Genomic DNA, 25,143 nt, shown 5'->3' with positions numbered 1-25,143 from the left:
ATCTCCAAAAGATAACCATCCTTTCTATAAATATGCTGGAGTTTACAATATTCCATGTGGTTCAAGTTACATTGGGCAGACATCAAGAAGCCTCGAAATTAGACAGAAGGAGCACATCGGTTAAGTCAAAAACAACAGACAAGACATATCAGGCCTGTCATCTCATTTTTCTATAACTAACCATGTCATTGAGTGGGATAAAAGCTGTTACCCTTACATAGAAGAAGAGGCTTACCACTCTTGAATGTTTAAAGAGCAGCTACAGTCACTCGCTCTGTTGATAACCTTAACAGGAACCAGGGTTTAATACTCCCGGAGATATGGAAAACCCTAATTAGATCTCTTAATACACAGGAAATGAACTTCGATGCAAACTAAAACCTTAGCAACAACTAGTTAATCATGTACATGCGATACGTGTATCACTCACGTTCAATGCTATTTTAGTTTGTAATCGTTAGAATTTTACAGTTATTCATATTTGCTAAATATTTTTTAACCTAAGTGCTTGTACCCTGAAGATGTCAACAGCTAAAGTTTGGTGAAACCAGTAGGTTTAATAAATATTTATTAGTTAACACTTGATCTATTGTCCAAATAATTACTACTGTATTTAAGGAAATGTTTACAAATAAAATCATTCAAACACATATCATAAAATGAATGTTCATTTCTTACATTTTCACATGATTATTTATTGTATATAATCATGTGAAACACATATGATAATATGATCATAATATTATATGATCATATTATCATATGTGTTGAATTTTGTATGTGATATTTTGAGTATGCTACAATAGGCAGCAAATGCTGCTTATCTGCCGCCAAAAATTTTACTCAAACTAGCACCCTGCTACTAGACAGCAGTAGCAAATTTCCATAAAGAATGCAATCAGCAGTACACATGAATACTTAAAGTAGAAAAAGTCATCAAAAATTTGAAACATGGAAAAGCAGCTGAGGAAGGAGATATTTATCCTAAAATATGTTTTTCTTTTTTTTTTCTAGCTACATTATGTAATTTAGAAGACTTAGTTAGCAAGTCAGATCCCAGCTGACTGTAGTAAAGCTTTTTACTTTCAGAAGAATTTCCTTAATCAGTGTTCCCAGTTCCAAGGAGTTCAAAGCTCATCAAGGGAGGGCATCTACTCTACAGCTCTCTGTCTCGAACCACAACCACACCAATACCATCTACTGTGTACCACCGTCACTACTAGTATTTTTTCCAGACAATCACCAGCATCCATGACCATGGTGGGATTCGAACCCGCAGCCTTTTTGCTGGAGAGTGGATACACTAACCACTTAGGTTCAAAGTTTTAACTTATAGCAAACAGCCAAAAAATCAAATGTATAATGATCTCCACTTAAATTATGCTGATCTCACACACATATAGCAAGAGATATGCTGTTTGAGATATTAAACCTGTGTGGTGCAAATGAAATTTATACAAAGTGACACTAAGTTGCAAATTATTATTATTATTCCTGACACCTCCAAGGAGTCCAAAGACTCATCGCGGGAGGACACCTACAATTGTCTCAACCACTACACCGAACCTCTACTACGAATCAACACCATCTACCGCCTACCTCCACCACCACCACAACTGGTATTCTATGTCTGTAAATTGCGTGTATTCTGAAGGGCCGATTTGTCTGTAAGCGGGATGAAAAACCCGAGTTTCCGAATTAGTACTGAAGGATAATCAGTTTTAAAATAGGAGTTGGGCACTGGCTCCACTATTATTTATAACTAATAGGACCACATAATTAAGTGGTATTAAATCATATATTCAAAAAATATATATACATATATCAAGCTTAGTTCACTATTATACGTAAGTTACAATATTCTCTTAACTAAAATATGAAGCCTTCAAGGGTATTTTGTCAAATTAACTAATTGCTAGAACAAATTCAGTGTGAAAATCACCAACAAAATGACAAAAATTTGTAAAAATTGGCAATGTGAAATATCAACTGCATTATCAATAAGTAGTGAACCTGTAGAATAGGTTACACATATTTAGTTATTTAGGTGCTATTTTTAGTGGATACAACAAATGTGGAAATTAAATGTGGAAATAGATTACTGAATACATTTGTATGGAAGACAGAAATCAGCTAAAACATCAAACCAGCAGCAAGGCAGTATTCAAAATAAAATTTAACTTATGAATCTGAAAGTTGGTTAGAAATAATACCACTGATCTAAGACTATAGAAACCACAGAATATGAGTTCAGGGGAAATTAGGCAAGCAAATAGATGCCATTCATGCAGAACTATATTAAAAATAAAGATATCAGAAAATGACTTGTCACTGTTATATATAAGAATATGTAAAACTAATCTAATAGTATTGTAAAAATTCGATGCAGTATTTTTTTTCTTAACTTTGCATCAACTTTTACAGAGGTCACAAACATTGTATATAGAAGGAGACTGTAATTTTAATGCTGATTGTGGAATTTTGTAATTATGAATTTTGTATATAAGGGTTATATTAACTGTAGTTATAATTTTTTTGCGATTTGAAAAAACCATACAAGTATGTATTGAAATGGTAGGAATGTTAAGCTGTGTATTTCAAGGCCGATGCCTTAGAAAGCGGACTGTCATTTCAGTGGTTCCAATTTGAAAGAAAGAGCTTAAAAGCCTTATTTGGAAATTGTTAAGTGCCTTCAATTGTTCAAAGCTTAACCTAATGCGTATCCCAAGGAGAGTGCAACAACAGGCAACAAACAACTAAAGGATCTCCCGCGTATAGTGAATAAGATTGTTTTTGTGTGTTCTAGGGAAAACAAAAGTAAACAACAACTCAAAGGTCACATCCCCCCTTTTTGTGTGGGAATGCTTGGGATTCTCAACCCTTATTCCAGGGACCGCAAGAGGGAGTATAAGAAAGGGCCCAGAAGTATCCAGCAGGGCTCTTTATCCAGGTATCCAGACACAGCAGATCGAAAATGTAGCGGTACAGTGGCTGTAGGCCAGTACGCATAGGTAGAAATGGGGAAGGAAGCAAGTATGCAGAAACACAGAAGGAAAAGCAGTCTCCTCTCGTAGTGTCTCGGAATCCAGCACTGTGGGACCACTGGAAGTCTGGAGAGAAGTAGGGAAATGTTGAAGGAGAAGTCGAACCGTAATAATATGTGTCAAGCTCCGGGAATTCTTCGAGATGCGACGGCGCTAAAGGAAAGAAGCCCGCACGAATGTTAAAAGGCCCAGGACGGAAAAGCAGTATCAGTAAGACATGATCCAATCCCCTGAAACTCTTCTACGATGCGAGGAGCTAACAAAAAGGAAACCCACACGAATGATGAGGCCCAGGCCGGAAAAGAAGCCAGTAGAACCAGATCCAGATAAGAGATGAAAGAGCCAGTTCAGATAATTGTGTCATGAGAAGAATTGCGAGTACAACCTTGAAGTATTTATATATTCGATGGGACATATATAAAGTTAAATTGTGATAATTTGTCCCAGCTATGAGGTTAAAGAAATATTGGTAGTGATTTAGATATAGCATATTTGTTGTTTGAAGTATATATATATTTGGTGGGACATATATATAAAAGTTAAATTGTGATGATTTGTCCTGGACTAAGAGGCTAAAGAATAGTTGAAATAATTTAGATAGGTAAACTTATTGTTTGAGATATGTGCGTACTGCTTGAACAGATTAGTTCTAGAATACAAACATAGATTCTTATATGATAGCATTGCTGCATGTTTATTATGTATGTACAATGTATGAGATAATAATTCTTAGCAGCAGAATGAATGAAATTATAGATTGGCATTTGATAGTATTGCTGTGTATTTTAATGTGTGTATATTGCATGAGATCATAATTCTTAGCTTTTAATTTTCTGAAGAGCCAATTCGTTTAAGAAACTGTATTAATGTATCCTAGTTTAATAAATATGTTTGTTATGCTAAAGAATGTGTATTCACTGATCCTTAATCCAAAGCACTGCTCCTAAATAAAATGCGAACCTGTGTGCAAAGTTAAATAAGTGTAGCCACGACTGACAATAAAGCCTGAGACAGATTTAGAGAGATACTGCAGGTGATCTCAATTATATTTAATACCCATAAAGGAGAATCTTGGTGGCGCAGTCGCAACAATAAATAAATTTTCCAAGATTCTCAAGGTATTGGATACCACAGGTTATCTAATATCTAATACTTGGTAACTTAAGTAAAAGTGTAATGTGTAAGAAATAGAATAATGTAGATAGAAATAAGAGTAAGAATAGAGTAAGAAAGAGAGTAAAGTAAATAAAGAATAGAGAAAGTTAAAGCCAAGATAAAGAGAAAGTAAAGATATATAGAGAAATTAAAGTAAAAGAAGAATAAGTAAAAGTAAGAGCGTAAGATATACAAATGGCACAACCCCCCCCATTTTATAGTATGATCACTTAAAAATGATTGGAGAAAAAAGATTATCATAACAAACGTTGAGCCTCCGTAGCTCAGTTAGTATTAGGTTGGACAGACCTGGGTTCGATTCCCGTCCGTGACGTGAGGAACCTTTATCTGGTCTCTTCCAATGAAAGGTGAGTTAGCCTGTCTCATACAGAGGTAGGGAGTTTTTTCACCCAGAAACTCAGGTTTTTCATCTCCCAGAACAGGTTAACCACCCTGATGAACACACATGGATTACAGTCAGGAATACTTAAGAAACGGTCCCTCCCAGCTATAGGCCTGATTCATCAGCTATATCAGTCCCCAAGCCCAGATAAATAGGTGGGGGAGGGGGGTGAGATGGTGCTGTACCTCCCCGTAAAAGGGTCTAACAGCCATTGTATCATCATACAAAATAAAAAATAAAACTTGATTACAAAAAAAAGACTCAAAGAAGACAAAGGTATAAATGAGTTGATGCAGTCAGGAGTGTGCTCTGGAAAATAAAACTTAAAGTTGATCAAATCGGAGAACTGACAAATAACAGACTAATCTCTTCCATTTCACAAAGGTATGAAGATGATGATGATCATGCAAAAGATTGAAGAGAATTAGATGTTTGATGGGTTATCTGATTAATGATTATTCAAATGCAAAATAAAATTCAGTTAAATATTATAGTTCAGACAGATCATATTTCAGAATTGTCCTTAAGGATAGGAGTATTCTTCACAAGGAAACATTTCTTCTGGCTTCTGTATAAGAATTATTTGGAACATACTCTAATAAAATTCTGATGAACCTCTGATAAAATTTTCACCCTTCTGGGTGACATTTTATCATGGAATGAATAGCACACTCCTGGTTGGCCGAACAGTTAGCATCTCCATCCAACAGGCTGTAAATTCAAATCTGTTGTGGGCATGGATGTTTGTGTGGTATGATCTTTAGGTAGGAGAAATTTCATTGCCAGTATGCATCACCACTCTGCTTATTGGAGGCCTCAAGTGGCTTGACAAAAAATTTCCATATTTGGTCTCTATTGCAGGGTTTTCAGACTACGTGAAAAAAAACATAAAACTATATATATATATATATATTTTTTTTTTTAATGTGGTTACCACCCACAAAAGGTCATTACTAAACCTATAGTACATTTATACTGTGGGTAGGCAAGGATTATTTTATTCCCCATTTTTGTCAATTTTTATATATATATATTTTTTGTAATTTATTTATTTATTTTTACATTGTCTGGAAACTCGGCTCTAGAGACCAAACATGGAACTTCTTTAGCCACTTCACACCTCCAATAAGCAGGGAAGTGGTCACATACCAGGCAATGAAATTCATCTTCTACCTAAAGACAATCAAACATCCATGCCCATGGTGGGATTCGAACCCGCAACCTGTTGGTTGAAGAGCAAGTACACTAACCACTTTGCCAACCGGACCAGCAATTAATATAAAATTAATAATAATAATAATAAAAATTTTTAGCTCACCTACAGCAAATGTACTATAGGTTTATAAAAACCTTTCATCAGTGGGAGCTACAAAATAAAAAGAACCTTACATTTATGAATAGCTCAAACCCTGGATAACTGTAGTTAATTTATTGTTTTGTGTCTGCAGAAGTAAGTATTGGAGCAAGAATGTATGGCATTCATTTTGAGCACTTGTCTCTTCTATGAGCTTTTCCCAAACACTTGTAAGCAGACAGCACAGTCAGATTCATTGACAGAATCCTTCTTAACAGGGAGTTATTCCTACTGATAAATTGCAAAAGAGAAAAGGAAATGGATCCCATGTAGTATTACTTGAATCAGCTTTTTTTTTTTTTTTTTTTTTAAACTGTTCGTTTTACATGTATTAGAGAGAGGAAAAATCCTATGAAAGGAATTTTTCATAAATTAATGCCACACATAAGAGAATACAAAACTATATGGCTTATATGAGAAGCGTTATGAAGAGAGAAGGGGTGGGGAGAACCGAATGCACTAGAAAGCAAAAGAATATAGCAGAACAGGCAAGTCAGTTTTGAGAAAAAGTAAAGCAAAGCATCAATTTCTCGACTACCTAGAGGCCACCAGTTAATCAATAACCACCAGTCATCGATTAACTGATGGATTCAGCCACTCTAAATTCATGGCTCAACTGAGCCTATATTCCAAGTCACTACTTGAAACATGCCATGGAAAAGTTTTTCGATATGTGCTGCTGCTGCTCTTGACATTTCTAGCACATTTTGTCATGTCTGGCATTAAGACCTGCTCAGTAAATTGCCATCCTTCAGTTTAACCTTTCTCTCTAGTAATTAATAACATGTCATGGTGGATCTCCTCCCCCTCTCTCTCTTTGAGCATCCCCACTAATGCTGGAATGCAGCAAGGATCCTTCACTTACCCTCTTTCCCCTTTACACAAAAAGTCATATCCACAGATTGCTGATGATGGTATGCTTTACTTTGGATGAATGTAGTGTACTATGCAGTGCTCAAACATCCCAAACTTTAAGATTATCTGAAACCAACATCTTTCTATGGGGTAAGGATAACCTTGTCACCTTCAATGCGACCATAACACATGCTTACCATTTTTCTTGCACAAGGGGTCTCGGGTTAAGGGTAGTTGATCCAATTCACCAAACAGGATCAGATCTCTCCTTGGACTGACCATTACCTCCAGCATCTCCTTGGTAAAAGCACATCACTTCAATAACATTGTCAGCTTCAAAAAAAAGTATTCCTTTCCATTCAAGATGCCACTTTACACCCATCCACCTACAAACTGTGTTGAAATCCTAAATATCTCAACCACAGAATACCATTCACTTGTTTGGGATGAGGCATCTAAGATGTTCCTAAAAATTCTTGATGCAATCTAGAGGAGAGCAATTCATGTGATGAAAGATCCCAACTCTCATTGACTAACTTAATCCACTACCTTGCTGGCTGTTTCAGCTCTGCACGGTTTCTACAAGTACTTCCATGGACAATGCTCCACTGAACTGGCATTCATCATTCCTTCATTTTCTATTGGGCCTGTTAAAAACATGAACAGCAGCTGTCCACCATCCCTTTTCGATCCACCCGCAAATACACCAAACATGGTTCTTTTCTATCTCTTATTTCATCTACTTCATACATTACATTAGCCAGGCGCTATCAGCCCCGGGGGAGACTTTTGGCCTCAAGCACCACGTCGCCATTGGGCACCATCCTCTGCGAATGTCTGCCATGTTCTGGCAGACATTCGCAGAGGACGATAGCCGATAGCCTGCAGGTCTTCTTTCTCCTGATCTGCCCATCTCCTTCTCGGTCTCCCTGATCAAGGTCGGGCCTCCCACACTTGTCTCACAGTCCTTTCGGGACCATATGGTACAGATGCCCCAGCCACTGAAGACGCTGGGCTCGCAGCTCCATCAAGACGTCTGCCGAGTTGTATAAAGCATGTATGGCAGCATTGAACCGCCTCCTCCAGACTCCGTCTGGCATGATCCCCTCCATAGATATGTCATAGTATCATGTTCTCGAATACTCTCAGGTGATCGGCTTGTCTCGCCATGAGAGTCCACACTTCAGCACCATAGAGGAGAACAGGCCTGATCAAAGTCTTGTATAGTCCCACCTTTGTAGTCCAAGACAGCAAGCGCGACGCGAAAAGGGGATGCACCTGATAATAGGCCATATTCGCAGCATCTACCCGACTCTGGACATTTACCCGACTCTTGGCCTCAACTTTGTTGTCTCAGTCATGAAAGAACCCAAGTACCTAAATACTACCTTCACCCTCTCAAACTGTGCAGCTCCCTCTGGATCTTTAGCAGCATGGCGACTCATAAAAAGGTATTTTGTCTTCTCGGCGTTTATCTTCAGGCCAGCTTCTTCAATAGCAGCAACCAATGCCACTGCGTTGTCCTGTTGATGCGCCATAACGTTCAGGTCGTCCGCGAAGCCAAGAATCCTAACTTGCACCCCCATGTCAACTCCACCTGCCACTTGCTGTGTGTTTCTAATTACTTTTTCCAACACTAGATTGAAGAGAATCGGAGAAAGCCCATCACCCTGCTTCACACCAATCTGTACTTGAAACGAGTCTGACAGGTCACCTTACAGCTTTCACTCTTGCTCTCGAACCAGTTACGCACATCCGCACCATTTTTTGGAGTTTTCGAGGAATTCCCAGCTCTTCTAACACCTGCCATATTTTTGGACATATTATTGAATCATAGGCTTTAGAAAAGTCTATGAAAATATTATGAACTTACTGGTTATATTCCCAGCAATTTTCAAAATGGTGCAGCGTGAAGAGTTGGTCTATTGTAGAACGGTTCCTCCTGAAGCCTGCCAAGGCACTCTTCTGCATATGGTGTGAGGCGCATTAGCATGATGTTAGACAGTCGATAGCAGTGAGATGCCCCTATAGTTGCCTCATTGAGCCTTATCTCCTTTCTTATATACTGGGGTGATCAGCGACTCCTTCCACTCGTCTGGCAGCCGTTTTTCTCGCCAGATTATCAAGATGAGCCAGTGCAGCTGTTCCAGCAGGATGTCCCCACCATTCTTCAGGAGCTCCACCGGTATGCAGTCCACTCCTGGAGCCTTATTATTTTTCAACATGCGGATAGCACGAGTAATCTCACTAAATGTTGGCTCTTCAATAAATGGTTCAGCAGTTTGATAAGGAGTATAATCCTCCGATATTGACGTTCCAGCATTGACATTCAGCAAGTTCGCGAAATATCTATGCCACCGAGCAAGAGCATCTTTTGAGTTTGTTAATAGATTTCCACTCTCATCTCTTATGGTTGTCGCTTGTGTCTGAGCACCTTGCATGGCTTTGATCGTCCAGTACATCTCCCGTCCATTATTCGTCACCCTATTTCTCTCTATACTAGCCATTTTCTCATTAAGATACTTCCGCTTTTCCCTGCATACACATGTATTCACCACTCTTCTCACCCTCTCACATGCAGCTTTCTTCCTGCTATCCACTAGGTAGTTCAATAGTGCTTCCCTTCGTTTTGTTACAGCTTCTTCACACTCTCTATTAAACCATGCTTTTCTCCTCCTCTTTCTCTTTCCTACAGTTCTTGAGGTAGCTAACACAACCGTATTTTTGATGGTGTCCCACATTCCATTTGGATCATTCCTCTTCCTCCTGTAACTCCCCAAAATGATTCTGCAACTCTAACTGGAAAGCCTGCTTGCCTTCCGCTGCTTTCAACTTGTCCAGGTCCCATGCCGATCGTATGGCAGGACATGTGGGCTTCTGAACCGCAATTCTATGCCTGAAATCGTAGGCTACCAGATAGTAGTCACTATCTCCATCTGCTCCTCTGGAACTTCTCACATCCGAGATGGAGCTGTGGCGATGTCGATACATTAGTACATGGTCTATTTGGTTAGCTGTTCTGCCGTCTGGTGATCTCCAGGTCTGCTTGTGGACGTCTTTATGCGCAAACATAGCGCTCTTTACAAAGCATCCTGTAGTGGCAAAACTCACAAGTCGGATCCCATATTCATCTACTTTAGTCCTCTAAAACAGCCCTCTTCGTGAGATGTTCCTCAGCAAATGCAACCTCCAATTCTTCAAGGAAAGCATCAACAGATTTCTTCTTATCTACTTTTCACATGCAGTCCCCCCCCCCCACAAAACTGATGTACTATAGGTTCTACTACTTATGTATGTGATCAAGGCCTGTTTCCATGTTGTTGGGTAGATATGAGTTGAATATGATAGGTTGAAGAGGTGATATAGGATAGGTTAGTTCGAGGGCACAATTTTTTTTAACACAATAGGTGGGATACAATCAGGACCAGATGTCCTTTTTTGTGTTCAGGTTATTGAGGATTCTTCGGATTTCTGTCAGAAGACTATGGAGTGACTCGGAGAGAGAGAGAGAGAGAGAGAAAGGTTCCTGGTGAATCTTTCTGGACATCCTCCAATTCTAGCTGCTGATGTACAACTTAAGTATACACATATCACTCTGTATAGTGCCCCATTTATGCCAAATAATTGTACTATTTTGAAGGTTTTCTCTTACTTGGTACCTTATCATACACATTTTCCATATCTACAAAACCAACCTAAATATAGATGCTTGGTATATTCTCACAATTTCTCAACTGTTTGTCTTAAAGTAAAAATCTAACACAATCCCTATTAGGTTTGAATCAAGACTGTTCTTCTCCAAGTTTTTCTTCAACAACTTTTCTTAGCCTCTTCTTGAATATGCTTGGATAAATACCTTTTTAAAAATAGCCACTACAAGAGTTCTACTTCGAACATCCTTCTGAATTATGCAGTTTAACTGCAGTAAAATGTTTATTTTTTAATATCTTTATTGATCTCCTACCCCCATGAGAGATTGTAAATATATACCACACTAGGATTAGTGTAAGTGGCCTAAGGATTTTCTTTATCATTTTCTAATTTTTTTTGTATTTTTTACAGTCTGGAAACTCTCTTCTAGAGACCAAACATGGACCTTTTCTCAATTAGTCAAGGCCTCTAATAAGTTCTAAAGTGGTCTCACACCAAGCAAAAATTCATCTCTCACCTAAAGACAAAAACATCTGTCCCCACAATAAGATTCAAACTGCATCTGTTGGTTGAAGAGCAAGTACATTAAGTACAGCCAACCAGAAGGGCATATACCTTCATATTTTATTATATCTAGTTGAATATTATCTACTATAAATATCTTTCCATATTTCAAATTTCTGAACAATTTTCTACCGAATACTGAAATGTACTCCAATACTGCTATCTCTGAGCTGTTATTGTTATTTAGAATAACAGCCAAAGCAAATAAGGCTATGGACAATATGCATTATATATATTAACTATGTATGTTCTAGCCAGCGTGCTTGTTTTGTGAGATAAAAAGCCAAGTTTTAGGGAGGAAGCTACATTTGGAACAGAAGAAATTGTGCAGAATGTAGTTTAGACAGATTTGCAGTTATCAAGTGTGATGTTCTATTAAAAATAGCAAGTTAGGATTGCATGTGTTGAAGTAGTTTTTTTTATTTTAGGAATTTTTATTATTCTTGATGTTTCATACAAGTTTTTGTGCTCTGTAATACCATATACAATGTGCACTCATAACATATAATACAGATGTCCTGAATTAAACTAAAAATACTCACATCATTTGCTTTTTCTAAAAACCATTCCTTGGCCGATTCTGCATTAGTAATTGTTTCTTGAGTGGTAAATGTCTGAATAAATAAAAAATAATACTCATGAAGTATTTTAATATAACAATGACATACAATAGGCATAAAAAATTAATTTCTATCTTAAAAATACAAGTATTTTTCAAACTTTCAAATAGTAAATAAATTAATCTCAGTTATGTGATTAGAATGCATGCATGTATGTGTGTGTGCACAAGTTCTTTGAATAACCCAGCTGAAATCCTCCAGATTTCAAGTAACTCATTTACTGTGGTTGTCGCATTTTTTTAAAAATATATTTATCTCACACACACGAAGGTGCAAGAACCGATAGCAAATCAGTGCAGTGTGTGAGATGCAGATTGAGAAAGAAGAAATCTATTAATATTTTTCTAAAAGAGCTGGAGGTTGAAGTTGTTGGGAAACACATTATGAGGAAGGCTGTTCCAGAGGACAGAGGTAGATGGGATAAACAAGAAAGAGAAAAGTAGGTTATACGTGTTAGCAGTTGTACTGAAAAGGAATGTTGGGTAGTTGCATTGCTTTAACAGGCCCAACAGTAAATAGAGGAATGATATTTGCCAATTCACTAAAACATTGCATCTGTGAGACAGAGGTGGAAGTGAGCATGTAAGGGAAGGGTCATTTATGAGCCAAATTAGTCTTCTCTGGACAGCATCCAGAATTTTTAACCCGATTTTAGGTGCACCACCCCAAATGTGTGAACAGCATTCTAAGGATGGGCGGATTGGGGATTTGTACAGGTTTAGTAGCTTGTTGGGAGGTAAAACAGCTTCTTAAGCAGAAAATAATGCCTAAATTTCAAATGCTGAGGAAGCCATTGATGTGATGGGTTTGTATGAAGAGAGGCTGGAGGTCAATCAAAGGAGAGATAGCTCATCTAATTTGGTGATGAGATCTTGCGAGCGAAACTGCAAGATTGTGTTTTGGTGGCATCGAACATAACTAGGTTATCCTTGTTGGGTGTCTGGGCACTACATGGTCTGCCAAAGGAGTAAGATGAATGGAGAGTGCTATTTTCGGCAAAGCTATGGATAGGATTTGTGTGAGTAGGTCATTTTTGTATAAAAGAAAGAGAGTAAGTGATAGAATGGAGCCCTGAATCACTCCGGCCTTGGCAGTAATGTTCAAGAAGAGAGGATGTCATCCACCATGACACACAATGAATGATGAGAGATAAATAGTGAGCTTTAAGGTCGTGAAGAAGTTGACTATTGATAACTTTCTCCATGATTATGGAGGGAATTGAGGTGAATGTAATTGGTCAGCAGTTGGATGGTAGGCTTTGTCTCCCTTTTTTTTGGAATGGGTTTGGAATGCTTACATGAGAAGAGATAGGTGCCAGCTGAGTAAAGAAGATTGAAGAGATGATAGAGGACAGATGTTAGTTCTGGAGCACACATGGCAGCAACCGAGCATCGTAGTGTTCAGGTTGTCTAAATCCTCTCTGACTTATGGCAAAAGATCATAGGAGGCATACGATGCTCGATTGCTGGCATGGGAGGAGGTGATTTGCCTTTGTTATCTATGCAGGAGTTACAAGAAAAGAGCAATGCAAGGTGGTCAGCTTTTTCTTTGGATGCTGTAACAGTGATGCCATCTGGATGGAAGTGCAGGTGAGCAGATGTGACCAAATACTTTTGTGAGGGACCGAAAGGCACTGCTTCCATTTGAACAAGAGGCAAGTTTTCTGCAATGAGTCTTTATGAAGGTGGATTTGGATTCATTGCTAGTTGTTTTATTATGTGTTTTTGCATAGGCTGAGTATGAAACTGCGGTTCTTGATGCAAGGCACCTGCAGTAAGCAGAGGTTTTTTTTTCTTCGACTGCATTTCATACATCTGTTGAACCGAGGCTTGGAAAGTGGAGGAGAATTTTAGATGGAACGAGGAATGAATAACTTCATGCCAGTGTGGGTGATTTCTGTGACTTGCTCAGTTTAAGTGTCTAAGTTAGAACAGTAGAGCAATAGTCATGCCATGGAAAAGAAAAGTAGTAGTTCTAGAGGCCATCCCACTTGGTACCTTTACAGTGGCAAAAGTCAAGAAGTTGAGTGTGGTCACAGAAAGGAAGTTCTGTGAGACTGAAAACTGTCACAAGATTGTGTTCTGACTTGCTGAAAGGAGAGATAACCTCTACAGTGTGTCTGGAAAGAAAACTAGTTAAAAAAATTTCAAGGGTATTGGGAAGGTGGAGGAGATTGGGAATTTGCATAGGTAGGTGTGCAATTTGCATTAGATCATTGCTTATAGAAGTAACTTGCACATCACACCCAACTTGATTGGTAAAGTTGGGGAAAGAGAGCCAGTGGAGCTGTGGATATTAAGGTCACCTCCGAAGATGACTTCAACGTCTGGATAGCTTGGACTGAAGATGGCTGAGCTCTGTGGAGAGGAAGGTGAAGGGGCTGAGTGTTTTCAGAATTAGGGGACTGGAAAATGCAGCAGATGAAAGCTACTAATTGGGGCAAGGAAACTTTCAGTTTGAGGAAGTCAAAAGTAGGGGATTCTGAATTTGGCATTCTCTGGTAATGTCATAATAATGCATATTAGGAACATGTGCCATCCTTGTGATAAAATGAATAACGAAGAGAATAATTTGGACATGATATGTCACAGGATTTGGACACAGGAATGTAAGACGTGATAATTAATAAATAACATATATTGGATTTAACTAGCATGTATATTTTTCAGTATGACTTTCAAATTGGTCCACCTTTACCACGAGTTGCCTCAGTCCTGAAGATACTTCAGGAGCAAACTTTGTTTGCTTACACATGGATAAATATATTTTATGCATAGCATTATATATGCACTATAATGCATAGCATTATATATGTTTTTAGATCTTGAATGGGAGAATTTATTAAAAAAATTCATTCATTCAAGATTTAACAAGACTAGCATGTCAACAAGGAGAAACTCTTTGAGCAAAGAAAAAGATTGTAAATAGGGCTATAAATACTTTTAATGTAGAATTATAAAAGAAATCTTGTTTATTTAAATCTAAGTAAAGATTTCCAGTTTATAAAATGTAACTATAAAAGGGTATTCCATATAAAATGAAATGTTTATCAAGATGTAAACAGAAGTCCAAAGTTCGCAGTGGAACCATTCAGGTAAGCATTTGGCTTGAGGCATAAGCACTTTCGTGGAAAGTGGCGCTCGTTCGTTTTCCCGGAAGACGCTACAAGCAGATGCGGTATACCAGATCATCTCATGGGCAAGGAGGACAAGTGCTGTGCGAAAAAATGTAGAAGAAAAGAGGGCACCAAAGGTGTAGAATAAAAGGGGTTTGCTCCCCTTTCTAAGGGCTTTTTCTCACCTTTTTGCTCCTGACTTCTTCCAGGTGTTTTTACGTTGTTGGACGTCGGGCCTTTCTCTCGCCTCCTGATGGATTCCGGATCGCACTGAGATGTTAGATGTCGGCACCCGCAGTTCCAGCGCCCTGGCTAGATATCTCCTCAGATTGGAATAGCTGAGCGAAACTATCGAACCAGTAGCACTGACGAGAATAAGCGGCAACGGAACCAGAGAGAGATGTGGGCACATCGCCAGATGTACGGTAAAGCTTAACAGGATGACCTTCCATGAGTAACCACATGGACAAAGGTCAAGCGAAGATGTTCTGACCCCAATTCATAGAAGAAGGATCGAGTTGTGTAAGATGAAATGTGAATTAAATGGCAGATCTGTTAATCCTCTTAAGAGCTGGTAACGTACAGGATTTTGTTATTCCTTTCCCATTTTAGAGCGAAGAAATGTTATGTAGTTAATGAGCAAGGACAATATAATATAGAAATCTTAGGCAATTATCGTTGATAGCAGGGGCTTAACTCCACTGAGCCTTTTGTTAGAGAAAGCTTATAGGTGAATTATGACAAGTATTTTATGTGAATGACTAACGTAATTTAGAAGAGAATTGAATAGATGAATTTTAAGACTTGTATATTGTGTAAATTAATGCTTAATCTTATAGGAGTTAATGATTGTATTCAATTATGTTTTGTTGGTTTAACTAGTTTCTCTATAGAATGACAAAGAATTGACTAAATGTATAATCTTAAGATCTCAATAAATGTGCTTTGTGTTTTATACCTGACATTGGCCTGAGAATGAATTCCAATTACCACTCATAAAATCGGAACCTAAGCAGGGTAGAATAAATGTTTTAAGAGCCATGATTGCAAACGATATTAAACATAGTTGATATTGAGAATTTTGACATTAAGAGTAAGTGTTAGATTCTTCACCTCTGTATGTTATCTGAAAGAGTTTCCCTGGTTAAGAATTCCTTCTATCCTAAGATATTGGCTGGCGCAGCGTAACAAATTTGCCAGTATCTGATCGGGAGACAATCTCAGACAGTAATCACAAAGGAATTTGTCCCAAACTAGAGGTAAACCCTTTGTCTGTATATTTGATACACGTGATTAATCTAGAAATTGGCCAGATATATTGATAGTCTTTCTATATCATGTACAAAAAGCAAAAATAAGGCTTAGATCTTGAGAGCAATTAAGATCAAGGAAAATTCAGATCTAAATAAGGAAAGTAAAGTATAAATTAAAGTATAAACTAAAATAAACCACAGAACGGTGACGTAACAATGTCCTTGCAGACATGTATAATGCTATGCATTAAGGGAAGGGCCACTACTCAGACTGGTTTTGACCTTTATTGAGGTCTCTTCAGTGGGAGCCAGACCCAGAAGTGGTGATACTAAGACAAAAGCAATGGAGAAGTCATATTTACCTATATAAGTTGCCAAAAGGTGTACCACCTTATTATTAAATTACTCTGGATTTAGAGAAAGAGGTTGGAAGTTTTTTCCCACTTGGTCTGCAAGATGTGCTTTGCATTATGGGAGATACTGAGATAAGGAGTGATGACAGCTTGGTCCACCTTTACCATGAGTTGCCTCAGTCCTGAAGATACTTCAGGCACAAACTACGTTTGCTTATACTTGGATAAAGGATTATCCTAAATTTATTATAGTCTAACCAAGTGGGGAAAAACTTCCAACATGATCAACAATGTTCATACAAACTGCACATACATGATGTAGAACATCATGGTCTAATTATATTAAGGTTCTAGTAAAAATAACTTTAACAAGCTATTTTTACTAGAATTAATAATACAATAAATAAGATTTAATAATAAATTTAAAAAAAAAAAACATAATTAGCCGGCCTGGTTGGCTGAGTAAATAGGGCATCTGCTTTCCAGCCAAAAGGCTGCGGGTTCGAATCCCGCTGTGGGCATGGATGTTTGTGATTGTCTGTGGAAATACCACTAGTGGTCAGCAGTAGATGCTGTTGGTGTAGTTGGGTTCAGTTGGTGACCAAATGGTGGAGACAGAGTTGTAGAGCAGGTGCCTTCCCTCAATGAGTCCTTGGACTCCCTGGAGGTGTTAAATAATAATAATAAATCTATGTTAATTCTGGAATTTGTGAAGAACTACTTTACATAAGACAGATAATTTAAGTCCATCATTTCTATGTAGATTCAGTTGATGTAGCAAGGTCTGAACTCTCTTTGTATAAATGTTTCAAGATATTATGACTTTTATGGAGAACCTTAATTTTCTTCTAAAGAACTGTGTCTCGTGGTGATATGCTCCACAAGTCCCAATTTTTTTGGTTCATGGAACTTAATGCAGTCTAAATGTTCATCATGATGCACAACCGAAGATCTACTAGAAACTGAAGATCTGTTTGGCTAAAATACGATAATCCACACTGGTAAGGAATTTGATACACTCTAGTGTGGGCAAAAGGCAGAAGTTTATCTTTAGATGAGCCTAGAAAAGTAAATATCTCATTGATGGGATGGAAGGTCATTTGTAGACCAACAGTAATTTGGCTATATGTTCTGAGATGACTAACATAGAGAGTGGTAATACAACAGACCACCTCTGTATCTGTCATCTGCCTCTCATCTCATCACTATTTCGATGAGAGGCAGATGACAAGGAAACTATAATTATCTTGCTGATATATGATTTGTTAAAGCCATTAGTAAGGAAGGAGGACTTGATGTGATATATTTATTGGGAGAGCAGTAATTCAGTGGAGCAAAGAGAGTATGCTCAATGTACTTGGTGTGTAAGATGATGAATGTAAAATCCAGTATGTGTTTTCTTTCTGAATGCTGAGAAGTAAAAGCTACCATTTGGTTGACGAAGTAAGAGAAGATCTAAAACGGCAATCTGACTGTTCTCTTTTAACTCAAGAGTGAACTGGATACAATGATGAAAGGTGTTGATCTTAACTGATTGACAAACTCTTGTAGGTCTGTACAGAATCCATGCCAAACTGCAAAAACATCATCAACATTTCTGTACTATAAGGACAGCTTATTTAGTACATGTTAATTCAAATCTTTCCATGAAGTAGATGATATGGGAGAAAGAGGATTACCCATTGATGTGACTGCAATTTGTTGGTGAAGTTTATTTTGGCATGTGAGATAGCCAGAATGAATGACAATGTCAAATAGGCTGACAATACCTGCCAGGAAATCTTGCTTGAGGAAGTGATTTAAGTGTGTTTCATCTAAAGGCATATTTGTGAATAAGGAAACAATGTCAAGGCTGAAAAGGATATCACTGGGCAAAGATGAAATTCCATCTTTAAAATGAGAAATATTTTTGGTAAATGAAGAGGACTTTCTTGTGAATTCCAAAAGCAATTTGGAAAGGTGTTTGAAATTTTGTAACATAGAGAACCAATGCAGTCCACCACAGGATGTAATAGAATATTCATTTCATGAACTTCTGGCAGTCCATATAAATCAGGAGGGTATCTAACACACTCGTTATCCTATCATAAAATATAAGTAAATTGCTAACACAGGACCTACCCTTTACAAATCCATGCTAACTATCATAAAGAATGCTATGTCCATCAATCCAATATTGTATTCAATTCCTAACCAATATCTCCAACACCTTATCTACAACAGCAGTTATACAGACTAGTCTATGATTGGAAACTTCTGTTCTAGAACAACCATGCTTGTGGAGTGGTACTACTTTGCCTTCTTTCCACTCCTTAGGAACCTTAGCCACTTCGAGACTTTCATTAAATAACCAGATCAAAGGGATAACTAACTGTTGTACAAAATTCCTTAAGAATACATGGCAATATGTCATCCATTTCCACAGCCTCATTAACATCTAACAAAATCAACACCTGATTCCTTCACTTCCAAGGTATTTCACCTTCTAATACTTGCCTCCTTTCTATACAGGGTAGGAAAGCTTGACTAGAAACGCCACCCAAAAGTGATAGGTGGCGCTGATCGCCAATGCTCCAGGTGAGCAATTGGGGGCTTCCTCATTCAAGCTTTCGACGTCGTACGAAGAACATGTGTCGTTTTACTAACGGTGAGATGGCAGACATGCACCTCGCTTACGGGTTAGGTGACAGTAATGGACGAGCCGCTGTACAAATATATCACGAACAGTACCCAAACAGACGTGTACCACATCACCAAATGTTTGCACATTTGCATCAGAATTTGTGTAATTATGGATCATTCAGGGATCGCAGGCATGATAGTGGGCGGCCATGATTGACGCAAAATCCTGCCATGGAAGAGGTAGTGTTGCATGCGATGGACAATAATCCAGAGACAAGCACAACACGGGCCATTGCCTCTGCTATACGAGTATCTCGATCCAGTGTATTGCGCATTTTGCACTCTGAGTCCTTACATCGATTTCATCTGCAATGGGTCCAGTTACTGATAGCCGAAGATTATCCTCGACGTGTGGAATTCACGCAGTGGTTTCTGCAGAAAAGTGTCGTAGACCCGGATTTTCCAACTTGTGTTTTGTTCACGGATGAAGCTTCATTCACCTGCAAAGGGTCTTCAATCACCACAATGCTCATATGTGGGCCCATGAGAACCCACACGCTGTGCGATCACACGCTGCACAATAACGCTATGCCATTAATGTATGGGCAGGTATTGCCGACTGTTTAGTTGGCCCATACCTGTTGCCACCCCGACTGGACTCCCAGAAGAAAAATATCTTTCTAGAAGAATTGCTGCCGGATTTATTGAACAATGTTCCAACGACTATGTGTCGGCAGATGTGGTTCCAACACGACAGGGCTCCAGCCCATTTTGGCATTTCTGTGCGTCAGTATTTGGACAGGTCCTTTGGGGCTCGATGGATTGGGCATGGTGGACCTGTCGCATGGTCCCCTCACGCTCACCTGATTTATCGAGCACTGATTTCTTTCTGTGGAGGATCCTTAAAGCCATGGTGTACGAAATGCCTGTTGCCTCTGGCATGGACCTCGTGGCAAGAATTGCCATCACCGCTGCTAATATCTGGGAAACCCCAGGTATTTTCGAAAATGTACTGCAATCAATGTGTCAGGCATGTCACTGCTAATGGTTAATGGTCGTAACTTTGAGCACCTGATGTGAAACTGTAAACCACCTGGTTTCTCTATTATATGTTTATTATTATTTACTATTCTTTACTCTATTCTTACTTTTATTAATTTCTCTTCCTATCCTTTACTATGGTTTACTTCCTATCCTTTACTATTTTTAACTTCCTATTCTTTACTATCTTTACTTTAAGTATTTTTCCTATATCGGGAGAACTGTGGAAATTTATTTAGATTAATCGACTGCTCACCTTGTGGTATAAGATATAATTATACTTCCAGTAGAGTTCACTCTGAAATTATCCTAAACCCCTTTTTTACAGTTTGGTTAACATTAAATTCCTTTGCTCACAGGTTTGTGTTTATTTCGAAACAGTGCATTGGGTAAAGATCAGGCAGCACACTTTGTAAACAAAACAAACATATTTATTTACACTAAACTTCAATTATACAAAACCAAACAATAGGGAAGGATTCTCTCATAATTCCACTCTAAGCTTAAAACTTCAGCAATTTAACATTTAGTAAGTACATGGAGTCATGCAACATATTATATCAATATTCAAAACAAACTATCAGCCCATTTCAATTCAAGGAATATCATGCTCTGTTACTTGTAATTAGCAATTCTAACTATAACTGTAAACAAACTATTCTTAGACTAGTTATATCAACACTTAAAGAAACTTATCAGCCCTTCTCAGATAGTTTCACATATCATAAACAAACACAATGAAATTAACTCACATATCTTCTTTAATGCTATTATGCACCCGTTCCTAGTTCCTTCTTAGGTTTCTCATCCGTTTTGGGTTTTTGACTTCCACGCCACACAGAGATTCCGTCATCATTGTCATCTCACTTGGAATGACTCGCGGGGCCTGGGGCAGATTTTTTCTGATGTCTATGAATCGGCCAAAGGGGGTTTAATGATCAAGGCACTTAGCAGACTGTCCTATTGGCAATGCATGCTGGTCTTGCTTCTCTTCTCCCTTGGTAGTTTCATGGCTCCCATGGCTGTCTCTCGTGACTTCAACCGGAACCGACCAACACAGCGAATCAACTCCTTCTGAAGTTCTCTCTTCTCTTCCTCTCTCCCTCTTTTTTTTCATTTTTTTTTTTCATCTTAGATGACCTTTATACAATTTTCTCGGGTCTCTGGACAAAGGGTCGAGGTCCCAAACATTCCCGGGCAAACAGTCTTGACCTTCACGTTAAAGCTCACTTTTAGTTCTCACCAAATATACACACTTAATCCTATTTTCAAAAAAGGCGGAACTACTTCAGAAGTATACCGCCCTTTTACTACTGACCTTGAAGGTGGTATCAGGCTGACTTTGAGCACATTAAAATTCACTTACACTATATACAATTCTGACATCAATACTATGCCAATTTCTAAGGCATTGCCCTTGAACCTTACAATTTAGACATTTTTCTGTTTTGTGCAATCTTGCATGTTAATTCCTTGGGGTTAAACACATGGGTTTTTATATTATTTACAATGTTAATACAAAGTTAGTTTAGCATGTTTACGAGTTGCGACCTCCATAAAAGTCAATGCAAGAAAAAGGAAAATTTCTACTTCATTGAATTTTACAAAACCATAATATGTATCCAACTACTATTCAACTGTTCAGTTACGCCTAATAAAGTTTTTTTACATTACTTACTGCCTTGTGTTATTTCTGTATCTTTGTGTCCCTGTCGGTACCTTCCGGTGGCGTTTCCGGTCATGCTTTCCTATGTGAATATGGTTGATTTTGATGTTCTCTACCTCCCCTCAAAGTTTGTATGTGGAATTTTGAACCACCCTGTATACTGCATGGCACCATTTACACCAGTATGGTATATGCCAGTGGTGTTCAACCTTTTTTACTACACAAGCTACTTTTCTATAAAAAGTTATTTGGCGATCTACTCTCTTATATATAAGTTATTCGGCGATCTACTCTCTTATATAGATCACGTTCCCCCAACCTCATATCTGATTACGCACAAATAAACAACTAAAAAAAATACACAACTAAAAACTTTGTGTATTTAAAAATTTATTTATCACTTTTAAATATTTTAATACAACAAAAAAAAAATATTGGAATAAAATATTTATTTCTCTATTTTGGAAAATCAAAGTTAGAAAAAACAACAGATTGATTACAAACTCACTAGTTACAGGAAATGCTGGTTGAATAAAAAAAAAAAAGAAGTTAATGTGAAATTTGGCATTGTTTGGACCTTGCAATATTTTCATAGTCAAGTTGATACGAAGAAGTGGCCAATCGCAGACAATCATCCAAATGATCATTTGTAAGTTGGTTTCTTAATTGATTTTTTGACAGTCATATTTGACAAAGCAGATTCTGACAAGTATGTCTATCAGAAACACGACAGAAATTTTCTCGCAACATCAGTTAATATTGGGAATTATTCATGTGCACACTTCCAAATGACTTCATTGTTTATTGATTTTAAATGAAACTATTCTGAATGTTTATTATCTCAAGTTCTACTTCAGCTTGGTTTATATCAAACAGCCCACTAATTTTATTTGAAATTTCTGTGATGTTCAAGTTTTCTTGAAATGGATTATTGATAAAAGATACAATCATTTCAGTTTTATTAAAATCTTTAAATCTTGAATTTATTTCCTCCTCAACTAATTCTATTTCACAAATAAATTATTTTAAATCATAGTGAAGCATTTCTTTATTTTGTTCAAAAAATTTTAATAAATATGGGAGATGTCTAAATTTGCGGTCATTTAGATTTTCTTTAATAAAAGTAAGCATTGCTGGAAAGTTTTTATTGAACTTAACATGGATTAAATTTTTATCTCTACCTTGTAACTCTAAATTTAAATTGCTTAATTTCATACAGAAATCTACTAAAAATGATAATGTAACAACCATCTTTTATCACTCAGATGGTGGATAAATTGTGGATAAATATCTCCTTTTACATCAAGAAAAATTTTTCTATTGTTAATTAATACAAGAAATCTTTCTAAAAATTGACTTCTGCTGAGCCAGCGAACATTATTGTACAACTGAAGTTCCCTATCATCATCTGCCTTTAATTCAAATAACCGCCGTTGCAGAGCTTTTCCTCGAACAGAATTTACAATTTTAAATGTAATATCCAAAACATCTTTTACTACACAGTACTTGTTGGTGAATAATACAGTGGTATGTTAAAAAATCTGGATATTTGTCATCAGTTTTACATAATGAAATGAAGCCTGATTTATTACCTATCATTGCAGGAGCACCATCAGTAGTAAAAGACACAAGTTTAAAAAGCAGAAGTTTGTGTTGTTTCACAAATTCATCAAATGCTGAAAAAATGTCTTTTCCCCTAGTCCTTCCCAATAATGGTATAATTTTCAAAAGTTCTTCTTTACTTGAATAATCTTGAGCAATATCAATGAAGTCGTTTGATTCATCAAATTGTAATGAAAACACAACACACTGGTGAATGTCTGACATTTACCTGGCCTGGAAACTTTTCTCTGGCAATTTGAAACCTTGTTTGTGGCCTAGAAGTAGTCTATCTCTCTCTCTCTCTCTCTCTCTAGTGACGTCTCCAACCGAGAAGCTCCTTTCTGGAAGCGGGAAACTCCTCTCTCAAGCAACGTGGATCCGGGCAGTCTCTCTGACGGCAACTTTGGACCGGGACCCTTCTGCTTGCTTCAGTCCCTTTTTATTAAGCCTCCTCTGAGACCTCGCATGAAATTTGGCAACCCCCAAAGAATCAGTATCAGTCTTTCATCTTAAGGTTCAAGTGCAGCATGCCTTTTGTTCTCTTCTGCTTTCTTTTGACTGTAAGTTGCCGGCCATTTGAAAGTTGTATGAACTCTTTCTGATTGACTTCGGAGACGTTTACACTTAGAGACTGCAAGAGCCTTTCTCATACATACAAGTTTCAATAACAATCTTTCTAATGCTGCCATGTACAGCTTCGGCAACAAAAACATTGCCTTTGTTTTTAACACCCTAACATATTCTTATTAAAACAGTATATACAGTTAGCTTCAAAAGAGTTATATAAAAATATCTAATACAAAATATACCAAGACAAACAAAATTTATTTTTTTACAATATTCACATGGGACTTAACCTAAGTAAAAAATCGATGTAATGTGATTTGGAATATTTAATATTTAAGCTAAAATCGAGTTTTTACACTTTGCTTATAATCGTATTCACTCGGCTCGCTGTTTGACTTCCACTGATCCAAATTAATTCATTTACCTGGACTTATGAGAAAATTACTGATTTGACAATTTTAACGAAAAATAAATAAACAATAGCAATACACTTAAAGCAAATTAAAAATAATACAAAATAATGATAAATAAAATATTGTGTTTTCAGTTTTAATTAAATTTGTAAGTAAGGAGAAATACACAAGAGATCGACCAAAAATTACTCTGCGATCGACAGGTTGAACACCCCTGGTATATGCTAATAAAGAAATCATTCAATAATTCCACTATCTTTTGTAATGAACACTCTGCTGCCATGACTATCCATCAGTGTCAACCTACAATAATTATTCTTTCTCTTGCTTGCCATATAGCAGAAGAATTCCTTGAAATACCTTGGCGTGACCAGGCAATCTTCTCTCACACTGAGCCTTTTTTTTCTTTACCGTGCTTGCCACTTTCATAGCCCGCACTCGATATGCTTCATGGATCCAATCATCACCAACTGTCTTGTACCTCGTCCATAGCATTTTCTTTTCAAATACAACTTGCTTGTTTTCATGGTTCATCCATTTCACTCATACTCCATTTACTCATTTAATCCTTGGTATGCAGTTATACACTGCTTGTGCCAGATACTTCCTTATGGATTTCCATGCACTGTCAACATCTTTTCTACACAGCTCACCTACCCAATGTATTGAAGCTGGTTGACTAGAAAGTCTCCCATAATCATCCACCTTATACTTCCACATATATCCATTTTTGACAGAAATCTCTTCTTGTTTCACCACTTCCCAAATAAATACCTCATGATCACTCACCAACTGAGAGTCTTTTAGGGGATTTGATGATATCCTATTTCTGGGCATGATGATCGTCAGAAATGGAATGTAAATC

General features: G+C 37.5%; 1 protein-coding gene across 1 annotated transcript in view; it reads right to left on the bottom strand.

Moving 5' to 3' along the window:
• The window catches only part of Pgi (glucose-6-phosphate isomerase), a 221,903-nt gene that overhangs the window by 120,479 nt on the left and 76,281 nt on the right, over positions 1 to 25,143 (bottom strand). The window contains exon 6 of the mRNA XM_090401803.1: positions 11,569 to 11,640. Coding sequence (XP_090257929.1) covers positions 11,569 to 11,640 — 72 coding nt within the window. The remainder of the gene's footprint in view (positions 1 to 11,568; positions 11,641 to 25,143) is intronic.

Source organism: Typopeltis vanoorti, chromosome 12, assembly GCF_054136105.1.
Source record: "Typopeltis vanoorti isolate ZY-2024b chromosome 12, IOZ_Tvanoo_1.0, whole genome shotgun sequence".
NCBI classification, from domain to species: domain Eukaryota; kingdom Metazoa; phylum Arthropoda; class Arachnida; order Uropygi; family Thelyphonidae; genus Typopeltis; species Typopeltis vanoorti.
The sequence above is the reverse complement of the archived record's forward strand: the minus strand, read 5'-3'. Positions and strand labels throughout refer to the sequence as shown.